Genomic DNA, 15,946 nt, shown 5'->3' on the forward strand with positions numbered 1-15,946 from the left:
TTCTGTACCTGGTGTGATGAATCTCGGGATGCTTCCATAGGGGGGAGGGGAGGCGAGGCCACTACTCGACAGTACCCCCTGATGGTGATATTCAGCTGGTGGATTGAATGGGAGGGGGGGGGAACCCCCCTATGAGACCAGCGACTACTATTGTGGGAGAGCGTGGTAGTCACCCAACCCCTACATTTTTCCTTCACCCCTCCCATATACTTTTGTAACATACAGAGAATAGGAAAGACTAAGACAAGGGGTAGCTATCGTGCAGATCCAAAATCCAAAACCAGAAAGGACTGTGACGAGGCTGCGGCGCGGATACGCAGGGATCACTGAGGATCTTACCTGAAAGGTCTTGCTTCCAACTGCAGACATTGATAGGAACAGACATATAAAAACTGACAACGGACTTTCCCAAACGTCAGATGCTCCAGAGAGGGACTAAAGGTCTCATATGGGGACAGCAAGAGCAGACCCAGGCTCGGGGGTGAAGGGGCAGTTTTCATCGGACCCGCTGAGAAAACCGAGAGACTGGCTGTGGGAAGCGCCAGCACCACAGCCCTGACGGAGCATGCAATCTGGAGAGAATGGAGATGCCTCAGAGGGTCTGAAGCCACTGAAAAGAGCTCCAGAGCCCCAGCGAAGCAAAGGACACTGGGAAGCCCGCGACTGAACAGAAGGCTGCAGCCAAGACACTTAAGGTATTTGGTTGGCTGATGGGGCTGTCCACAGAGAGTGCAGGAAACGCTTAGAAGCATGGTGGATGATGAAAAGTGGGGGAGAGAAGATAACCCCTACAGCAACAAGGGGAATTGGGGGTCTGGGACCCTTACGCAAAAAGGATATTTCCTGCAGCAAGAAGGCCTAATATTCTTTGTGGTAGTACTTGGAAGGAAGGCGACCAAGGGCTATCACAAGAGGGAAAACATAGAGAACTGTGAGATAAATAAATATCAATACAGTACTTGGCAGGGGAGTAACCCAAGTCTGCATGTGAGATCTAGTTCGTATTTTATGGTAGATGGGGGGGGGGGGGGTGGAGGTAGAGTGCTAGCTTTTCCTTTTTCTGTTCTGAACCTAGGTGGGGATGAGACCTTTTCATCATTGATAGGATGGTGTCCTGTTCATCACCTGCCAAGGAGATCAAAAGTCCTTTGCGGTAACATGGGAAATGTTATTTGGGTAGGTCTATTAATCAAAAGGGGGGGCTCTGATTTTCTAACCTCCAGGAAACGGGTGGGGGCGGGTTACCTCTGGCGTGGATATTCTACCCCTTTCCCCACTCTAGTTCTTTCCGAAGGCAATCTTGGTGCAAGTTTTCTGAAATGTCTTGCAACAAGGTGGCGGATCAGAAAGGTTATTACTTTCTTTGGCCAGTGTTCTAACTAGTGTTTGATAGATTTGTAAGGTTGGTGGGCATCCTCCCTCATTTGTTCAGGTTTTTTTTAACCTTCTCAGTGTATAGAGGGGGTATTCATCTCCCAGACCCCCTGTGGCAAAGCCTGTGCAGTGTTGTGCGCGAAGGTCTGCAGGAGACGCTGGCCATCTGATAAGCCGCACGTTGTGCTACGGCCATGCAGCATATCCTTTAAGAACAGAGGATCTGACCCTCTGCGGCAAAGCCTGCACAGGACAAGGCAGCAGTGTTGTGCCCCGCAGGAGACACTGGCCATCTGATAAGCCGCACATTGTGCTACGTCCACGCAGCGTATCCTTTAAGAACAGAGGATCTGACCCTCTGCAGCAAAGCCTGCACAGGACAAGGCTGCAGTGTTATGAGCCGCAGGTGTTTCACAGTGAAAGGGGCAACGGTGCGGAGTAGGAGTATGCAGCGCAGTAGTCGACCGGCGGCGACCGAAAGGTGTGGGCAGTGGGAGCAGCCACTACTGCTCTCTACCAAACTGCCCGGCCTTGTGCGTACATCTCTTAACCGCCTGCTGGCTGAACGTGCTCTCTCTGCGCAACCTTGGGTTTTCCCCTCTTGCGGCTAGCCGTACTTGGTGTTTGCGAGTCCCTGCTGGGTCCTGAGGCTGATGTGCCTCCTCATGTCTAACTGCTTTGTTCTAGGTCTGCCCCCCGCATCCTCTCCCTAGGTTCCCACCCCTACTGTTAACTGTTTGTTAATTGGTTTGCGCTCTAGGTCTATTTCCCCTTCTAGCTGCCTAGTCTACTGTTGGCATAGTTGGTAACTGTGTTTGCTGTGCCCACTAGGCTCTCTCCCACTCCCTAGGTTCCCACTCCACTGTTGTTATGTTGGTACTGTGTTGTTAACCTGCCTTGCTTCTTGTGTTCCTTACTGTGCTCTCTCCCTCCCTCCCTCCCTCTCCAGACCTATGGACCCCTCATAGTCTTGGTTCTCTCGCCTTTCTCCTCCTCTCCCATGAATGGTGGCACCATGTGGGAGGTCCTCTTGGCCTCCTTCCATTCCTCCAAAGCCTTCATCAATGTCTATCTAAATGATACGGTCATGTTCCAGGGCTCTCAGCCCAATCTCCTCCTCCTGGATACGCGTCTCCCGCGCATTATCAACTTCCTCCCTTCTCCTGCTACTCCTTCTACCACCTTTCTGGCTTCTCTGGCACCATCTTCGGGCCCTCCTCTCTGGCTCCTATGCCACCTCCGTTTGCTGCCTCTGCCCATTCCCATTCCCAGGCACCCCTGCCGCAGGGTGTACCCCACTCCTTTAACCCACCCCGGTGGTTTTTCAAACATGGCAACCTGCTCCACGTCGCTACTTGACTTGCGCGCTGCTGTCAAACACTCCTCTGACATCTGCCACCTACTAGAAGACCTTGACCTGGATGTCCTCGCTCTCACCAAGAAATGGTTCACGGCCAGCTCTGTCACAAGTTTTGACACTCTCCTCCCTGAGGGCTACAAGATCCTTTCTGAGCCCCGGGACCAACCGGCCCGGAGGTGTAGTGACCCTGATCTTTCCAGAGTGGGTCCCTGCTTCTGCCATTCCTACGCAGGTCTACCCCCTCCTTTGAATGCTTGGTCTGCAGGCTCTCTAGCTTTTTTCCTGGCCTCTGACTGTGGTCTCCATCTACAGGCCACCTGGCCAGGTTGCCCTCTTCCTCTCAGAATGGCCTGACCTCTCCTCTCCTCTTCTTGCCTCGGCCTCTAAACGTCTCCTCCTCTGAGACCTCAGCATGCACCTGCTTCCAATGCTGCCTCTGGGCTCTTCCGCAATACTGCGACACTCTTCCCTTTCCATTCAACACTCTGGTCTGACACACTCTGCTTGACACACCTTAGATGTTCTCATCTCCTCAGACATCCCCCTCTCTAACCCTCTCACCACTCCTCTCTCGGACTGACCACTTTCTGCTCGACTCCCACCTGAAACCTGTTGTCCCCCAGGCAAAGCCTACCTCGGTACTGCCACATTCCTTCTGTCATTCAGCCCATGAAGCGGTGTCAGTGGATGCCTTTGCTTCCACTCTCTCTGCTCCTCCTACTCATTCGGCTGACTCTCACTCTGACACAGCCCTCTCAAACCTGCATCTTTCTATCTGCAACACTTTGGACATTCTTGCCTCTGTCATTGGTATCCGTCTGAAGCCTACCTCCAAGTGCAACTCTTGGTATTACTCCGACTTCGCCGTCCTGAAATGCAAGTGCAGGGTGGCTGAGAGGAAGTGGGGGGCTTCGGCGCATACTCTGACAAACTGGCCTGCCGCCTGATCCAAAGGAAATAAAGACTCTCTGCACTCTCCAAGAAGAGGGTCCATATTCAAGCCTGCATCTCTACAGCCTCTAACACAGCCAAACTCTTTCAAATCTGCAAGGTGCTGGCCAATTCTACTGCAGTCTCTAACTCTCCTGTTCCCTCCCAGGCCCTCTGTACGGCTCTGGCCTCTCATGTCACCACTAAAACTTGGGATATCTTGTCCTTGCTTTCTTCTTCCTCTCCCTCTACCTCTCTGTCCTCCTTTAGCCGCCTCTCCCTCTCCTCTGATAACACCTGACAATGTTTCTAGACAAGACCAATATACGTGTTTTCCACGCATGTGCTCTCCTGCTCTTCCAGAAGCATCAAGGACAACATTGCCATCCTCTCTCCAGCCTTGGCCGATTTCTGCAATCACTTTCGATACTGGATCTTTCCTTCTCTCCTCAAGCACTCCCTTGTGCACCCCTTCCTAAAAAAGCCTTCTGGCGATCCTACCTGTCTGGCTAACTATCACTCCTTTCCTGGGCAAACTCCTGGAAAAGCTGGCCATCTCCCAGCTTTTTCTCCACACTGAATCTGTTGGTTGTCTCCATGATCATCAGTCTAGCTTCAGAGCAGCCAGAGACATGGAAACTGCTCTCCTGAACGCCAGTGAAGATCTGCTCTTTAATCTTGACTCCAGCTCTCTCTCTGTCCTCCTCCTCCTTGACCTTTGCTCTGCTTTTGACACGGTTAATCATGCCACCCTGATCAATTGTCTCCGCAAGAACCCTCGGCATCGCGGATCAGGCCGTGGCTCGCAACCTTCCTCCTGGACCGACCCTCCCAGGTCCAACTTGGGTCCTTTCTCTCCACCATCTCTCTCGACATGTGGTGTCCCCCAGGGCTCTATCCTCTCACCCTGGCTCTTCAATGTCTATCTGGCTCCTTTGGCCCACCTGATCTCCACCTTCTCTTCTAACTTTTGTGTTATGCGGATGACACTCTGCTTTCTTTCAGGCTTACCTCCACCTACTCTCCTGCCTTGTTCATACCTGACTGTCAGGCAAAAAATCTGGGTGTCATCTTCGGCCCCACGCTCTCCTCCTCTCCTCATCACGGACCACGCCAAGAAAGCCCACGTCCAGCTTCACCTTCTAAGCAGTATTCTACCTTTTCTCACCTTCCACCAGAAGCTGACGGTCTCCAGAGCCCTGGTTCTCTACAGGCTGGACTACTGCAACAGCCTCTTTCTCAATTTCCTCCCCTTCCCCTGTCTCTCCATGCCGTGAAGTCCTTCTTAAAACATGGCAAATTGCTCCACTATTCTCTGCAGTGTTACGTCTTGTCCATTCACACCCACAATTCCATCAACTCCTCTCTCTGCCCTCTGTTCTCGCAACAGAGCCACCAGAAGCCCATCTGATTTAGCCCTTTTCATAATATTTTTGGCATAGAAACTGTAATTCTCTCACCACCTTCCCAACCTCGCATGTCACTTCAATTCTTCCCTCTGTCTTCCGTGATCAATTCCCTTCTGCTCTGCTCAGTCACGTATATCCTCCTTTGAAGGGCATCAATCTCACCCCTTAATCTATCCTCCAGGAGCGTTCTCTCCCTTTTCTTGTTTGCTCCTTCTCTGACGAACAATCCCCTCCACGTTGCTTTCCCTGCTTCCCGCACTTCCCCGGTATCATTAATCCCAAAGTATTCCGTGATTGCTTCTTAAATCTACCTATGAAACTTCACACACTTTCACAAAAACCATTACACCTTCATAGCATGTCACTCTTATGGAGACCCTCCAAGGAACACTGCATCAGGACCATCTCCTGATCCAACCAGCTAATGGGCACCAGTGCACAGGACATCACTCTCCCCATTTATTCCTTCTATACACAAAAATAATCAATACAGGTGTATGTCCCACGGACCGTGGAGTAAAAAGTAAAACCCCATCCATCGGATGGAGACCCCTCCACACATCATCTGTCCCCTTTGTGTCAAGACCTGTCTGCAACCTTGTGTGTCCTGCCATGGAAGAATGGCTCACTACCTTCTCAGATGCCCATCTGCCCTACTCCAGGTCCACCACATGTTGAAATCCCCACCCAATCTACTTTTGCAGATTATTGAGGCCAATGTGGTCTCAAAAAAGCCATCTGTCCTGGTTGGGGCAATACATTTTTGCCATGGACAACCCCCCCTCCCCCACTCGCCCATCAGCACCACCAATTACGCCAGAAATCAAGGCCCTCCCACTACCGTCATTCCACACAACTGTAAACTTGAACTTTAATTCTTTGTGCAGCAAAATCCCAACCCCTTCCTGTGACAAATCATCGTTCTGGGCACCAGTGGTCCAGGGATACATTTTGGTTTCTAAACCATCTGTCGCCCCCACGCCTGTATTTCACCAGAAGGGATCAGAAAAGATTGGAAACGCAAGCATGTCCAATTTTGCTAACGTGGATGGAACAGCAGGCTTATCTCTGAAAGGTCGTGGATCGTTGGTTAGTTGCAACGCAGAAAAAATACAATTTTCTCCCAATGATAAAAGGGACTGTCCAGTCAAGGTTGTATAAAAATATCTACTTTATTATTATCCCAACAGATTGTTCTAGCATAATACAAAATATAGCCCACCATATAAAGGAATGCAGAGGACAAAGTTTCAAAGAAGGAAAAGGGATGGTCTGTGGATACTGACAGGAGGGTAGTTTGTATAGTAATTAATCACAATAGTTCAAGGATACTTGGTTTCAACACAAAGGGAGCAAAATGTCACCTGGGGCTGATGAAGGACCAGGAGGACAGAACCACAATGGACCTTGTGCTGTAGGAGGAGTGGTATCCGGTCATTGCATTGACAACCAAAGCATAGACAGCCAAACCATCTAAAAAAAAATAAGCATCTAATATGCGTTTTCTTTAGATGGTAAAGGGTTTACTTTCATAAAAATGGGTTTTAAAGGTTAAAGGAGGGTTTGGGGAAGACCCTCCCCCCCCCCATTAAGAAACAAAAAATGCATTAGATGCTTTTTTTTTAGATGTGTTTTTTTTTTTTTTTTTTTTTTAGATGGTATGGCATTAGATGCTTTGGCTGTCGGTGGAATGGCTATAAACCGTAGGAGTTCTTGGTGCCCAGGGCTGATTTCAGGGTGCTTTGCAGCTTGTCATCCTTGAAGGCTGACAACCCAAAGCTAAGGAGAAGGGCCCCTGAGAAAAGCGAGTGCCAGGGGAGGCCAGGTGGACAGAGCCAGGGGAAAGCAGAGAGTGCAGGGGAAGGAGGGTCCACAAGTTATATGCGAGGTAAGGGCTTGGAAGGGCTACAAGGCTGTAGGCCATCCAGGCTAGTGTGGGGGAAGGGACCTGTCGGGGCAAGTGCAGGTGAGGGTGGGGGAGGGGAGGTTGGGGGCAGGGTAGACCAAGTCCAGGGGTAGACTGGAATTAGGGAGGGCGTGGTGCCTTGTAATACTCTGAACGTCGCCAGTTAAGAGGCAGGCAGGGACATTAGTGGGGGGCGGGGGAGGGGAAGGAAGAAGAGAAAAGGAAGGTCTTGAGAAGCTTCCAGAATTTAGGGAGATCCGGCTCAAGTCTGGGAGGGGGAAGGGAGACCATTCCAGAGGGAGGCACCTGTGGAGGAGAGCAAGATCTACCCTCCCCCTTCCACACTCTCTGCTTGGAAAAGTGTCTGATCTGCAGAGAATTGGAGCTAAATAACCGAAGGTCTCTAGCAGGGAGGTATTTAGGGAGAGAGAGTTGGATGTGGAGGGGTCCCAGGCCCCAGAAAGCCTTGTGGCTGATGCAGAGAGGGTCTTGAACTTGATCCTTGCAGCAACCGTGAGCCAGTGGAGAGATTTTAAGGCTAGAGAGATGCGGTCCCTGCGCTTGAGGCCAAGGATACGTCTTGCAGTACTGTTCTGGATTAGGCAAAGGGAGGAGTTAGGCAGATTGAGGAAGGGAATGTTGCAGTAGTCGGCCTGTAGGTGACCAGAGACATTTAGCTTCTGGGGGAAGGTGAGGAAATGAGGAGGTTCTTTTGGTGTTGCTTTGAATATTTTAGCTGGTGCTAATTGGTCAAGGGCCTTGGTGATCCAATTGTTGAGTGGGTCTTCTGTTGTATCTGCTTATCTCTTTTGCTTGGGACGGTTAAGTCGGTGTCCGGTCAAATGTTCGAATCAAAAGGATCGAATGACCTTTTGATCGACAGTAAAAGGACCGAAAAAAAGTTCGAATTTTTTTAAAATTTATTTATATATTTTTTTAGTTTAGCTTGTATAAAAAACTTTTTTATAAAAGGAAAACGGGGGGCTGGGAAGGAGAACAACCCCCCATAAAAAAAAAGTGATCCTTTTTTTCGGTTCTTTTACTGTCAAAAAAAGGCATTCCAGTCTTTTGTTTTCAAACATTTGACCTATAACTGGTTAAGTCTAAAAGGTTTGTTAGGTCCTCTAGGTTCCAGTTCTTACAGTTTCTTTTCTTGCTGGTGTGGAGTATTTCCTTCCCGGCCAGTAGGCAGGTTTGCGGTGTGATGTAGAATGGTATCAAGTAGTGGTCACTCCACACCATTGGTGTAGGTGGTGCGGATGCGCATAGTTCTTCCAGCTGAAAGTGGGCCTTCTTGGCAAACCCTGAGATTTGAGGAGAGAAGGAGAGGGAGAAGTTGAAGATGATGCCAAGGTTTTTAGCCTTTCATGAGGGTGAGGGGATGGTGCCCACGGAGGGGGGGGGCAGAGTGTGGGAGGGAAAGAGGGAGCAGGGGTCCCAATAAGGAGCTCTGTCTTATTGACATGAAGGCAGAGATTGTTAGCAGTGCACCATGCCTGAATAGCAGACAGACGGTGCGGAATGAGAGAGGAAGAGGAGGTGGCAGAGGAGTGAAGCTTGAAGGAGAGCTGCGTGTCTTCCGCATAAGACTGGAAGTTGGGATGGGCTGTGTATTGCACATGCCCAGGCAGAGCTCCCTTCAAACATACTTTCTGTATGAAATCACCTCAGTCGGTCTCTTATTTAAACAGGGAGCCAAAGACGCACACCCATGCTCACACGCACACAATCTATCTCATGCACACACTCACTTTATTTTTAGTAAGTTGTATTTTGGAGATGGACAGAACGTTGAGGTGAGCGTATGGGGCATCTATATGCCCCCTCCTGTGCCCCCGACTGTGATCTAGGGTAGGACAGACATTCAACTGTTTGTGTCATCTTGTGAAAATGCATGTCTGAACAATGGTATGAGTAGGAGTCAATTTGGGGAGGCTTTGGTTGACAGGAAGATTTTGTATGCCTTCTTAAAGTGCATATATTTAGAGTCTAAGGTTTTCTTGGAGGTCATTCCAGAGTTTTGCTCGATGAACCCTACCGCAGCCCAGCGTTCTACCACTTCTGCAGACTTTGATATGGACCACTGTTGGGATATGCCTGCTGTTTATCTGACCTTAGACTGTAATTACTTTAATTGCGAAGTACAGATGGCTTTTTGAGGTCCGGTACTCTGGCCCTTTGTTCCAGAGTGCATGGTGGACTGTGCACAGCATCTTGAACTTCAGTCTGGCATATATGGGGAGCCAGTCAAGGAGGTATTCAATGCCGGGCTAGACTTGGTATGTCCTCTTGAGGCAGCAAACTGCCTTGCTTAACGGTTTTCATCCAGTCGTATCAATGAGTCATCTGTTAGCCTTGTATATAAGACATGGACTGGAGAGTCATTGTTGGAATATTTCGAAATAATCAAACCGCTGGCAAAGCTCCGGGCAACCCTCCAGACCAACATTTCTCCAGTTTGCCATGCCATTACAGAAGAGGAAAGACTGGATACAAATCGGGCATAGTTCTGCCCCAAAAGGGGCAATCCAGCCCGTAGTGCTAGATCACATTCTTTGTGCACGAGAACAGAAGCAACCCTGCACATGTTTCAGCCTCACTGACCTCATCATTTGGATGCTGCTTTTGTCACCATGCATGCTAGCTTGGGACCCACATCTGGGTTTACCCATCCCACTTTGGGGAACAAATGCAATACTGAAGAGTGAGGGCTGGAAGGCTGTGAATCGTATTAAACGCTGGCCGAGCTGTAGGCAACCCTCCAGACCTTTTTTTGTTGCCTGTGCCATTAGAAAAGGGGAAAGATGATACCCGAAGAAGGCATGGTCCCACGCAAAAAGGTACAGTACAGCCTGAAATGCAAGATTGTATCCGTTCGGCATGAAAACGATAAAAACTAATATGGGTTTCTGCTTTGCGCTTTGACAGAGCCCAGCCTCTAGGCTCGAGAGAGGGTATGAAACCCATGTTGCCCAGCGTTCTCTTGCTTCCGAGACGAGCGTGCTGCCCCTGTACTGTCCTCCCAAGAGACCACAAACGACCCCAGGCATGTTTCACGTTCATTGGGCGTCATCAGCAAGGCACAGCTTGCATTTCTATGCACTGCAATCGCTGGCCCGGAGTTTCAGCATATCCATCCATGGCTATGCCATTCATTACTGCAATCTCTGCGTAAAACGTGTCTCTTATGGCTGTCAGGAAAGCTCTGAAAGTTTTTCTCTTAATGGGAGGGGTGCTTTTTGTGCCGTGATTCATTAATTTGTCAGTAGATCAATATTGGTGAAATCTGCGCCTAGAGGCGTTTTGGTCCGTTGAGCGTGCAATAAAAATCAAATCAAACCTGCATACAGCCAAAAATGCCGCCCACCAACCTACAGAGCTCCCTATCCACTACATAACTTAACACCAACCCACACCACAAAACCTTTATAGCCAACCATTCACAAATCTAACCATTGACCAACACCTACGCCAACCTCCACACTGCTGCAAATGAACCTGCACGACTGCATGACTTTACACCAATTCAAACTAGCACAAATCACTCGAGCAACCAACGAATTAACCTCAAGAGGAATATTCTCCCTTGTGTGACAGCCGACCATGCCAAGAAGCTACGGATATTTTACTTTATAAATACTACTTTGCATAACTTGAGTGAGATCCCTTCCAAATCTTTGTTCTTCATTCTAGTTGGAAGGCATGCCATTTGCTCTTCAGATCTTCTCCAGACCGCCGCAGCACTAGGCACAATTCAGCTTGTGTAGTGCTTAGGGTTGGCAGATAACCTATTTGACATGCTCCTAATTTTACGAATTAGTAACTAGAGCCCCGGCGGAATCCTGTCTGAGTGACGGGGTCCCACTATTTACACTTTGCTGTTTAATGCCCCCCTCAAACTCATTAGCATTTCACCAAAAGCCAACCACACAATTGCTAAAACTGGCCAGAGAATCTACACCCATCTCCATGAAGTGGAGGCGTGTTGAAATGTAGCGCTGAACAAGCCAGATTGATAAATGCATTTCTCAGAATTGAACCTTTGTTCTACCATACTGTATTTAGACTGGCGTAAAATGTAATGGGGTAGCAAAATGCCCCACGTTAATGCTTTCCTCTGTTTATGTAAACCACGAGGAAATACTTGAATATTATGGCTGTTGGTGGAAACCTATTTGATGCTGATGTTCAGTCTTTATTTCCCAGTGGTGTGATTGTTAAACTTTCTTGGAAACTAGATTCATCAGGTTTGTTTACCTGCAGAATTTTTTTTGACGCCCTTCTGTTATATAGATTGCAACTAAATTAGTTATTAATTAATTTGTTTTCTCTGGGTTTACAAACTTTACTTGAGAACCTATGTATTTCGTCTCTAAACCGCTCTGGCATTACGCACTCCATTATCCCTCCTCTATAATGTAGCTAAATGCGACTAGTTAGGTGAGTTTGTGGGAAATGGCAGCATAACAGGATTGATATTGTCTCTAACTCTGAATCGAATTCGCTTTGAGGCAGGAATGAGTCACCTGGCATCGGGTACTTCCTTGTTTGCACATTAAGTCTGCATTGTCGGACTAATTATTTTGTCGTGTGTAACGTGAGCTGTGTGCATTGTTTCAATCTTAGATTGAAGACTAAGCTTTGATCTATGTTCCACTTGTTTCGAACTGCCTGAAAGGAAATCATGATCAAATGACCCTCGGCATGGATGCTCTCCTATCGGATTTTGTGCGTTTGACTGGGGCAGAAGCAGGACTTGCCAGAGATCTACTTGAAGGTAAGGAGTGATGTGAGACGAACCAATGTTGTCTGGCATGTTGGACATGCATATCAGGGTGCAATGATGGATTCTGGGAAGGGAGGCAGACTGGACGTGCAAAAATGAAGGCTTTTGCTCATCGAGTGCAGACCATAAATACCTACTTGCTCCCATGCTACATTATTGCACACGGCGTATAGTTTACCACTGGGCAGCAGTTAACCTCTATTTTATGTAATCTTGCATTTATATAGCGCCTCCTGCCATAGTTCATGGCATCAACGTGCTTAGCCTGTCCAAGAAGCATCGGGGGGATTGGGGGGAGTGGAGGGGAGGATATGATACTACATTTAGTAGTGGTAGGGAGGTGAAAAATTGGCAGGTATTTGGGATGAGGGCACGGATGCACAGGAAGGCATGACATGGAAAAGGTAGATGAGCTATGTGTACAATTTTATTCGGGACTCCACTGTATTCTGTTAGGTGCAGCATCAAGAGGAGAGATGGCTGGAGACGAGGTGTTCTCTGCACCGGGGGTTTATAGGAAATTACTCATTGCATGATGAGACTTGGCATGTTGAAGCCATGCTCAAGAAAACACATTTGGCAAAGCTCTTGCTCTTACTTCCCTAGTCCCTCAACATTTGGGAGGGGTTGTAGTCAGAAATCCAATTTGTCAAGTTTGCAAAAGCTCCCCGAAAAGTGAGCAAAAAAACCCTTGCATGTTTTGGTTTCTATATTTGTCACGGTTACCAAAACCCTAGATTTGTGTGTAAAGTGCTTGTCGCCAGACTTTGAGCCTTCCACATTGTTTTGCTGAGCCAAGACATGTAGAAAACCATGCTCTAGAAAACTCAGCATGGAAAGCCCCTCCTATTGCTCCCCTAGACCCCGAACAGCCAGATCATATCAAGGTGTGTAGGTTTTGCTTTTCATATTCGGTTGTTTTCTGTTGCATGTCTGTAGTTCAGTTCTAATAGCGCACACTTTCCTTCTCCCTCTTTTTAAACTTTTTCTGATGCATGGCTGTCGCTTGCATCGGACCTGCTGGTGATGAGCACTCTAGCGCGTTCCAGTACAGGCTGGGTATCCCGTTTCTTGCAGAATTAGAGTGCAACCCTTGGTATGATTTCTGTTAGAAATTGATATCATTGACACCCAAGTTTTAAGTTTGACCAAAGCACCAATCTTGAATGTTCACCCTTACTTCCGCTTTGCGTCTTTTAATCGTACAGTGATAAGTCTATGAAACTTTATTGGTGATGTACCAACACGTGCATTTTAGGTTGGTTCCCATCACGAAGACCTTAATTTTCAGTTGTAATTGAAGTGAGGAGTATATTTCGAAATTAATACGTTTGTGCTGGAAATTATTTTTTGAAATGAATGCTAATTAAAAGTTGCTGTCTTAATGCAACCGACCCAATGAGCTGTTTCTCCGCTACTAGGTAGCAATATAATTTTCTTTTCTAATTGTGAGAGAACACTTACTTGTCAAGTAAATTGGTGTACTTCACCAATCTATGAATATGATGCGATTTTCTTTTTTTTTTTTCCATAAGACTTCCAGGGATTTTTTGGGGGCTTAAGTTATACGTTTGACTAGGTTGCAAATGTGCACTCGGCGAGTAAAACATGGTGTGCTGTGTGAAGCACTGTACTTGAGATGGCAAGTGACTTTTTTTTTGGCTGGCTAGTAACTTGAAACTTGAATTCTTGCCCCCTGGTTTGACATGTCCCATGATACAGACCATGCATGAATACCAATTAAAACCTCTTGGAACTGCCTTATTCGTGGTCCCGCACAGCCCTCTGTCCTGGTATCCCTCTTGACTGTTTTGAAGAGCTAATTAAGGGCAAGGTGATTGCAGAGTTTTAAACGTACGTATATCACGTCAATCTTTTTAAAATGCTCTCATTCAAAACCATATGAGATGTGGTTTTCTTATTTTTGGACAAAAGGGGCTACTGCTTCAATGGGGCCGAATTAATTAAACCCGGTCCCAGAGGAGTGAATGATTGCTGCATCCGAGTGGCAGAGGAAGGAGAGTCGAGGTTTTCTGAAACGAAATGGATTATTTGGAACTAATGCTGCACTTGTCTTGGGTAAAGAGTCTAGAAGTGTTGCACATCGTGGGATCGTCATTGCTATTCACAAATACTGAATATCAGCCGATATGCCAGAGCCATTTACACTTTTTCACAGTGAGTGAAAACTGCCCATAAAAGTAAAAATCCGCAAAGAATGCAATACCTATCTGGCATTAAAGTTTTTGGGACCATTTGTAATCGACAGAAGAAAGGCAATGTGTTTAAACTGCATTTCCCGACAACTTTCTATCCATAAAAACAAAAGAGAGCAATGACCGGCACCATCAACCGAAAACATGCAAAAGATGACACTGCCCCTTTAAGATCTTAGAGCGCTGTCTCAGATCATGCTGGCAGTTGAAGTTCTTTGCAGTACATTTTTTGCGAATTTTCAAGAATTTTTAAAACTCGTTTGACATCCTTTGACGTTTCCTACTCGTTTTTCTTCAACAAGTAGGATGTTTGTATTGCATTTCTGTACACATCAAAGAATGTTTCTGTCCTGTTCTTCACAGCATGTCACTCTAAAAATATATATTTTTTTTAAAAGGTGGTGGCAAAAAATGTAAAACGGACGACAGAACATTACTTGTGTTATTCTCCAGTGATTCTGCTCCAGCAAAGAAAGCTTTGCTCACTTTGGATATTATGAGCATTAAATGCAACTCAAGACTTGAGAAAGTCTAACAAAATTGCTTGTCCACTAGGATAGTCAACACGATCAAAACAATCCATATCCAGGTGGCTAATATCCTGTATTCATCTTTGATAGTCCCTTTCTGGTAAAGCTAGAGCCCACTCTATTAGAGTAAAAGCTGCTCCTGCGGTTTTCATGAGAAATATCCCTCTGACAGAAATGTGCAAGGCAGTTACCTGCGAATCGGTTCTAATGTTTTCTAGTCACTAATTTATTGACACTGTTGCCAGAATACATAGTTGCCAAGTGCCACATGTCCTTCCCAACACCGAGAGTCAATCCATGCTTTGCCTATACGTACAATGGAAAAACTAAATTACAAGTCCCAAGTGTAATGACTGGCTTGAGGTGTCATGCCTGACAAAGGGAAACTTGGCAGCCATGAGAACAGACCATCAAGTGGGTAAGCATCATTAAGGGATTTTTGACAAGCTATGTGCTCCAAGGAGTGCTCTTGCTTTTCCCATTTTGATGCTTTTTCAGGACCGGTTCTGTAGCCTAGAGAGCAATCTAATTGCCCTTTCTTACGCGATTGAGCTCATGTTCTATTCACTGTTATGAATCTGTCAAGATCCCAGAATGAAGGACTAGTTAGTTACTTACTTGTAAAACCAGTTCTTTATCCTGAGTACTGTGGAGAATCCTGCAGATCCCCCCCACTAAACCCCTTCCTAGAGTCTTCTCTCAGGTGGCCAGGGGAGGGAAGACTCGTCCTGAGCCCAATCCTGGGGGTGGTGTACTGTGGGAGGATCACCTGGTTGGCGAGCAGTCCCAGGGAAGTGGAGAGAGTACGCAGGGTGAGAAACAGTATTTTTCCTTGAATAGGAATACTGTTCACACAAACTTAAAGGACGAACTGGCTTACTGTCATTTTGGAACATGTCGATCTTCACTTCAGGGTAAAACCTGAAAGAGTGACTCCGCTTTGTGTCAAACCCAAGAATCCAATCTTTTATTCACCTAGGGTCCCATATCCTCCACAAGATCAAAAGTATTCTAACAGGAGCGATGAACATGTGACCTTTTCTGTCCCTTCTGTCTCTAAAAGGATTAAACCTTATAATTCTTTTCTTAATATCTGGTGAAGAAAATCACTTTTATCATCTTCTGAAGAATTAAAGAAATTACATTTTCCTAATTCAAACTACAAGTTCCAGAATCCCTCAGGGACTGTGAAGAAGAGGGCTAAAGAGCCAAGTTTGAGTCCAGATCAGGCAGGCAAGCCTAAGGACTCTAAACAAGTTCAGGCAATTAATCATAAGGGCCTGAACATGAACCTAATTAGTCCACCTAAGGAGCATAAAAGGCTGCGTGACAGAGAAGCAGTAGAAAAAAGCTGGGGCAGGAGCTGGAAGGTCTGTAGAAGCAGAAGAAGCAGAGCACTTAGCCAGCAGTGTGACCACAACGGGCATTCCGGAGT

The 15,946-nt window shown here is 47.0% G+C and overlaps 1 protein-coding gene across 5 annotated transcripts in view; it reads left to right on the forward strand.

The window, feature by feature from the left end:
• OTUD7B (OTU deubiquitinase 7B) overlaps nucleotides 1–15,946 on the forward strand; it is a 932,635-nt gene that overhangs the window by 74,417 nt on the left and 842,272 nt on the right. Inside the window, exon 1 of one of the 5 annotated variants that reach the window (XM_069652325.1) lies at nucleotides 11,513–11,756. The exons of 3 other annotated variants lie outside the window; for them this stretch is intronic. In XM_069652325.1, coding sequence (XP_069508426.1) covers nucleotides 11,672–11,756 — 85 coding nt within the window. In that variant the 5' untranslated portion in view covers nucleotides 11,513–11,671. Of the gene's footprint in view, nucleotides 1–11,512; nucleotides 11,757–15,946 lie in introns of those variants that run through there. One more of the 5 variants, XM_069652315.1, reaches the window with a different exon arrangement.

The sequence above is a fragment of the Ambystoma mexicanum genome, chromosome 1p, assembly GCF_040938575.1.
Source record: "Ambystoma mexicanum isolate Mex_15411 chromosome 1p, UKY_AmexF1_1, whole genome shotgun sequence".
Lineage (NCBI taxonomy): Eukaryota > Metazoa > Chordata > Amphibia > Caudata > Ambystomatidae > Ambystoma > Ambystoma mexicanum.